The 7510-nt window shown below is 37.2% G+C and overlaps 1 protein-coding gene across 1 annotated transcript in view; it reads right to left on the reverse strand.

Annotated features, from left to right (window-relative positions):
- Positions 1–3526: 3526 nt before the first annotated feature.
- The window catches only part of LOC110452718 (rRNA methyltransferase 1, mitochondrial-like), a 21943-nt gene continuing 17959 nt past the window's right edge, over positions 3527–7510 (reverse strand). Inside the window, exons 9-10 of the mRNA XM_021501367.1 lie at positions 5047–5149; positions 3527–3808 (exon numbers count right to left, since the gene is read on the reverse strand). Coding sequence (XP_021357042.1) covers positions 3642–3808; positions 5047–5149 — 270 coding nt within the window. The 3' untranslated portion in view covers positions 3527–3641. The remainder of the gene's footprint in view (positions 3809–5046; positions 5150–7510) is intronic.

Genomic DNA, 7510 nt, shown 5'->3' on the forward strand with positions numbered 1-7510 from the left:
GCATTTTTTGGTAATTTTTGATGTGGTAACCATGGTTTTCACACAAGTGACATACATAGAAAAAAGAGGTTTATACACTTCTCAGTACTTTATATGTATTGTAAATGTAATGCAGTTTACAAATATATATACATGTATACATGTGTTGTGTAGGGTAAATCCGCTGTGTTTACATTTCCTCGACATGTGCCTTGTTTATCAGTCGGGCCATTTCTACTGTATTCTGCTACCACAGCAATATGGCATTTTGAGATATATGGATCTTTTCCCAATGTTTGAGCATGCTGTATAGGTGCAAACAGGATTTATACAAAGTATTAAAGTATATAAAACTGTTCTCATCAGCAGTTATATAACGAGTGACTGATAATAGTGTCCAGGTAAGTTATCATCTTTATACCGTTGTGACATTGAAAAATTTGATGTTATGGATAAAAGTTCATCAGTCAAACAGGATCAACATCACTAGATTCGGCCATACAAACAAGATTACGGAGGGTTTTTGGCACCAACTTTGATCCATATAAATTAAGGGACCACAAGACTGGATTTTAGTAGGAGACTGTCCCATCCTAAGTGGTACCCATATACACAATTTGTCAATTCTAGGCGACAGGATATTTGAGATAGGCTCGGGCAAAGGTACGTGTAGTGAATGAACAAAGGGCTATAACCAAAACACAAAATCACCAAGAAACATAAGAAATATATAATTTCGTCACACCGTTGTACAGGTTAACAATACAAATCACTCACTCAGTCATAGTTCGACAAAGGGAACAGTTGGTTTTGAAATATTTCCAAGTTTAATGCATACATTGCCTGTGTATAAAGTTAACCATTGATATTACATGTTTCCAAACTGTTGAAACTTGAAGATACAAAACCAGCGAAACAATCAACCACCCACATACACAATGTTTAGGTGACAGCTGGGATTAGAGATAATCGTGATAAACAGATTGATAGTTAGACAGAGTGTTAATCTTAGTCCCCTGAATCAGAGAATAAATCTGCTATTCAACTTCAATTTAAACGACATCTTAAAACAAGGGATCCCAGAGAGATCTTAGCGCCCACCGTTGTACCATCTTCATTGGTTTTATGTCAGTTTTGAGATTTTCTCTCCTTTTTTCTTATCTGTTTGATCAAGTCATGTAAACAGTAAATGCACCGTTTCATGTATTTACTAGTACAGTTCTTTCAAAAGTAAACATGCATAACTACAGACTAAGGATAACCAATAGATCAAATTCAGAACTTCCAGGGGAATAGCGACAACAGGCATTCACTGTCAAAATCCAAGATGGCTATTTTGTTCATACACAACTTTAGACCAAGGGGAACCCTCTTATCAAATTTGAGAAAGATATTTCTGAGGAATAGCTATAATAAGAATTGATTAAGGACGGACGATTGACAACGTACCACAGACGAAGAGTGATGTGAATAGCCCACATTCAGATGATGGTGGGCTAAAAACGAGATCCAAAAGGGATCTTGATATCGGTTTGATCTTTTCTCTTTTTTTCCTTTCTTATCTGTTTGATCGAGTCATGAAAACAGTAAATGCACCTTGAGGTAATTTTTGAACAAAACATTATACTGATGTGTATAAAAAACAACCTTCAAAGTGAGTTTGTCGTTTCACTTATTTACTAGTACAGTGCTTAATGTGAAAGAAATAGAACTGGTCATTAAAATATGAGATCTGTAAAGTGCTTCCTGGGAAATAGTGATAATATTCTTGAAATGTCAAAATGCAAGATGACTGCCTGCTGCCATCTTGTTTTTTAAAATCCGTCTCAAAATAATACATGCACAATTATTGACCAATGGGACCCTTCAAATGATATTTGAGAAATACCTGTCAGGCACTTTTTGAGAAACGGTGATAACAAACTTTTCTAAAGATGATGGCCATATGAAATATGCACAAGTAGGGACCAAGAGAAACCTGAGAAATTTCAATAACAAACTTTTACTTTCAAAACCTAGCATGGCTGCCTGTCAACAATTTTGTTTATTTCATCAGTTCCTAAGATCAAATTTATCTACACTCCAAATTTGAGAAAGATCCATCCAGTACTTAATAAGTAATAGCAATACAAACTTGAACTGTCAGAATCCAAGATGGTCGTCATTCGGCCATTATTTTCATATGATCAGTCTCAAAAGTAAGCATGCACAACTACAGATCAAGGGGAAGTTGGAACCTATGTTTCAAATTGCAGATCAAGTTCTTTCTGAGCAATGGCAATAACAAACCTGAACTGTCAAAATTCAAGATGGCCATCTGTCTGCCATTTTGTTTCAAAAGGTACCCTGCACAGAAAAGGACCAAGGGGAAATTACGTTAGAGAAATAGTGAAAACAATCCTTCACTGTCAAAATCCAAGAAGGCCGCCTTTTGACCATTTTGCTTATCTGATCAGTCTTAAAAGTAATTGTGCACAACTACAAACTGATGGAAACTTACATCTGAAATTTGAGAAAGACCATTCCAGTATTTCCTGAGAAATAGTTACAACAAACTTTTACTGTCAAAATTAAAGATGGCCACGTAATGGCCATTTTGTTCTTCCCATCAGTCACAAAAGAAAATATGCACAACAAGGGACCAAGGGCAACTTGCATATGAAATTTGAGAAAGATCTCTCCAGTTCTTTCTGAAAAATAACGATAACAACAATTGTTTAAGGACAGATGACAGACCATCTGATGATGGAGTTCTAAAAATAACTTGAATCAGTAGTTATAAAAAATATTGTTTATTTAAATTTTTTGAAAAATATTATACTTCATGAAACACCACCTGCAATCATGCCCTATTCAAACATTAATCTTTTATTGTAAACATTTTCAGCAATTAAATATTACAAATTATACCTTGAGCCACAGCTACATTTTGTTCGCAGAGTTTGAGAAAATGAACGGGCGATTGAAAGGTACTTAAAACAAATTGAAATGTTATGTAGGGATTCCTCATCCAAATTTTCAAACATGGTAAAGATATTTGGTTTCAAATAATATTGAAAACCTGATATTTGCAACCAATAGTTGGAAAAAGTGCAAACAAAGGAAATCAACTCCTTCACCGATTTGTTCGAGTCTTATCAATGAAACCTACAGAAGGGTGTTTGTTTATGCAAATCTGCTATGTGTACCATCCAGCAATAAGCCCATACCTGGTAATAAGCCCACCCATAACAAAGAAATGCAAACAACTACTATTACATAGACATGTAATAAGTTACTGATTTTGTGTTGGCCCTCTGGACTTATTTTGTAGGAAATATAGAGTAATTTTTCAATGTAATATTTCAGGAATAAAGTTCGTTCAACTTTCATAAAAATTGAATTCTGTTCCAATCCATGCTTGAACAGCTTAAAATGCTGTAAATGAAAACAGACCAATTTTGACTTGAACATATTTTTCTCTTTCATATCTATCACCTGATAAACTAGTTGGTAACAAAGTGAAACTACTTCATAATTAAGATAATTAAAAAATCTGACAACTGAATGTCCACAGAACAAGATTCTTGATTTTAATGACTTTTCAGCTATGATGCCTCCTCACCATAGTTCAGTTGACATATTTTTGGGATTTTTTTCCGATGAAAGTTTCGCCCATGTTTTCATATATCTTTTCTATTGGTTTTCAGAGCATGTAGCACTATCCCTGTTGCCACAGAAACATTTATACTGCCAATGATCGGTTGTCCATCAGACGAAAAGTCCTTTAACTTAACCACTTGATCACAATGTTCCAGAATATTCGTCTTTAATCCATGATGCTCGTTACCTGAAATATAACGGAAAAATGAGCTTGTATGGACATTATAAACTGGTCATCAATACATTACGAGTTTCCAGGACAAAAATCAAAATATTCTGGTGGTCATGTGGTATATTAATCCAACTTCGACAAAGTGTAAAATCGTTAAATTTGGACGAAAATGGCTGAATTTTTCATATCCTTCATGAAAGGGATATCTACTGACTTGTACTCGTCTGATATATACAGACAGAAGTCGTACACCACTGTTTTAGCATATTGTTGTAACAGTTGACAGATTATTGGTGTTTAAAGGAAGTGCACATTCCTCGATCACGCACCCATCACACGACATTCATCTAAGACCCTGTCAAATCCAGACAAAAGAAGAATTTTGAAAACGACACATTAAAAGGAAATTTCAAACAAAACAAAAAAAGTTCTGTTTGATGACAGTGCCATTGATTCTGACTAGAATACTGATTGTAACAATGATTAAGATTGATGATCAACATCCTAATTATAAACGATTCAGTTTTGGTATTGACCTTTGTATGGTACTTGATACATTTGACATGTAGTCAAAATGCTTATATTTGCAGTTTCATCATACAACAATATTCAACGATTTTACAGTTTAATAGTGCAGGGCCTGTATTCATGCATCCTCAATACTCCAGGGGTTACCCCCACTTTCGCTCTCTGCAACCCTGGAATATTTCGTGGCAAAATTGAAGGCACTAAGAAAGCTGTTTGATTGCTCTCGAGGAAAACCCCCTGACCGATCGCCTAGCTGATACATATACATTGAAGATACAAAGGAGCGACACCTGACTGTAAAGCCTGTCAATGTTCACCGTAACGTGACCGAGAGATTCTTTTGGTGAATATCAAAGAATCGAAACAGTCTTCTTGTGTCATCAACAAGCAAACAAAATTGTGTACACCGAGCCTTCAATTTTGCTATTCCATATTCCAGGGCTGCAGAGGCTGAAAGTGAGCATAACCCCTGGAGTGTCGAGGATGGTGTTCACGAAACCATGAAATTATGAGAAAGATCAAAAAGTAAAGTCCAACAGTATTTCAGTTCCTATGATCATTATAAAATGTGGAAATTTATCATACGGACAAAGAACTGGACACAATCTGGGATTAAAAATAGAATTGTTTCACGACAATGAGCCCTGACAATCATTGCATGAATTTTGATTCCTTGCTGCGACTATGGAACACTACCTCTGACAAAGGGTTTATACAAAACTCACCAACAAGAAGTAGTGTTGGCACGTTAACCGCACAGTCGGTCAAAGCCACAGTGTCCGGTCCCGTCGCTGTGCCAATTATCTGTCCTATGTTGGCCTTCCAGTCCTACAAAAAGAGTTCAGATTTTTTTTAAAGAAAAGAAACAACTATTGTACAGCATTTTTGATTATTTCACATGCAAAGGTATCATGTAAGCAAATGCAGGGAATTAAAGTAGAACTATCATTATGCACTAACATTACACTACAATACCATAAAACCATAACAAAATTGTATCATGCATTCCATAATATCTGTTGCAGAAATGCCAATTTTTTTTTCTTCTATTAAAGCAATACATCAATGGGCCTGCATCGCTCACCTGGTATTAAGCTTACACTCGTAACCTGGCCTGCATCGCTCACCTGGTATTAAGCTTACACTCGTAACCTGGCCTGCATCGCTCACCTGGTATTCATCTTATTCTCGTAACCTGGCCTGCATCGCTCACCTGGTATTAATCTTACACTCGTAACCTGGCCTGCATCGCTCACCTGGTATTAATATTACACTCATAACCTAGCCTGCATCGCTCACCTGGTATTAATTTTACACTCGTAACCTAGCCTGCATCGCTCACCTGGTATTAATCTTACTCTCGTAAACTGGCCTGCATCGCTCACCTAGTATTAATCTTACGCTCGTAACCTGGCCTGCATCGGTCACCTGGTATTAATCTTACACTCGCAACCTGGCCTGCATCGCTCACTTGGTATTAATATTACACTCATACCCTAGCCTGCATCGCTCACCTGGCATTCATCTTATTCTCGTAACCTGGCCTGCATCACTCACCTGGTATTAATCTTACACGCGTAACCTGGCCTGCATCGCTGACACTGTATTAATCTTACACTCGTATCCTGGCCTGCATCGCTCACCTAGTATTAATCTTACGCTCGTAACCTGGCCTGCATCGCTCACCTGGTATTAATCTTACACTCGTAACCTTTAAAGTGATCTAAAATAAAGCTACAGACAAAATATCAGTATTTATGACTACAAGTTATTCAAAAGAACCTGTTAAGAGATTTTTAAACATTTGACCCCTGTGACCTTGAAAGTCGAATAAACCCTAGACCCTCTGATTATTGAGATAAGGTCATTTAAAGGTTTATACATATTTTACCAAATGTGACCTTGAAAGTGGGTCAAGATAATTAATTCGACCAAACTTGATAGTCCTTCACTCTATCATGCTACAGGCCAAATAACAGGATCCTTGGTCTTTCGGTTGTGGAGAAGTCGTTCATGTTACTGGCTAAATACCATCACCCTAGACCTCTTGGTTATTCAGAAAAAGTTGTTTAACGGTTTTTAATACATTTGACCCCTGTGACCTTGAATATAACTCAAGGTCATTCATTTGAACAAACTTGGTAGCCCTTCATCCCAGCATGCTTCTGGCCAAACATCATCATCCTAGGCCTTTTGGTTACTGAGAAGAAGTTGTTTGAAGTAAAAAGTTAAAGCCGGACGGACGCCGGATCATGGCATAAGCTCACTTGCCCTTTGCGCAGGTGAGCTAATAATCACCATGGGCCTCTTTGTTATTCAGAAAATGTTGTTTAAAGGTTTTAAACATAGTTGACCCATGTGACCTTGAATATAAGGCAAGGTCATTCATTTAAACAAACTTGGTAGCCCTTCATCCCTGCTTGTTACTGGCCAAATATCATCACCCTAGGCCTCTTGGTTATTCAGAAGAAGTCGTTTAAAGACTTTAACATATTTGACCTTGAAAATAGATGAAGGTTATTTATTTGAACAAACTTGGTAGCCCTTCATTCAAGTTGTTTAAAGTAGCAAGAGGCCCATGGGCCTTAACGGTCACCTGATATATTTATACAGAGAGTTGATTTCGNTAGTCAATTCGACCCTTTTTGGCCCCATCCATCAGCCCCTGGAGGTCAGACAGGGCTCATAGGTGCATACTATCAAACTGTTACCTAATACTGATAATGCTGACCCAAATTGAATTACTTCCAATGGAAATTAAACAAATGTTGGTCCAAAATGTGATTTCCCTATATAAACTGTAGTAAAGTTTACCCCCTCCCCAGGGGGAAACGTGGGACCCCAGGGTCAAGAAATTCATAATTTCGGTAAAGCACCTTAAGACCCTTCCATCTATGAAGAGTATTTGATTCTACCATATCTGGGTCTTGAGAAGAAAATTTTTAAAATTCTTGTCAATTCGACCCTTTTTGGCCCCACCCATGAGCCCCTGGGGGTCAGTCAGGGCTCATAGGTGCATACTATCAAACTGCTACCTAATACTGATAATGCTAACCCAAATTGAATTACTTCCAATGGAAATTAAACAAATGTTGGTCCAAAATGTGATTTCCCTATATAAACTATAGTAAAGTTTACCCCCTCCCCAGGGGGAAACGTGAGACCCCAGGGTCAAGAAATTCACAATTT

This window comes from Mizuhopecten yessoensis, unplaced genomic scaffold, assembly GCF_002113885.1.
Source record: "Mizuhopecten yessoensis strain PY_sf001 unplaced genomic scaffold, ASM211388v2 scaffold6847, whole genome shotgun sequence".
Lineage (NCBI taxonomy): Eukaryota > Metazoa > Mollusca > Bivalvia > Pectinida > Pectinidae > Mizuhopecten > Mizuhopecten yessoensis.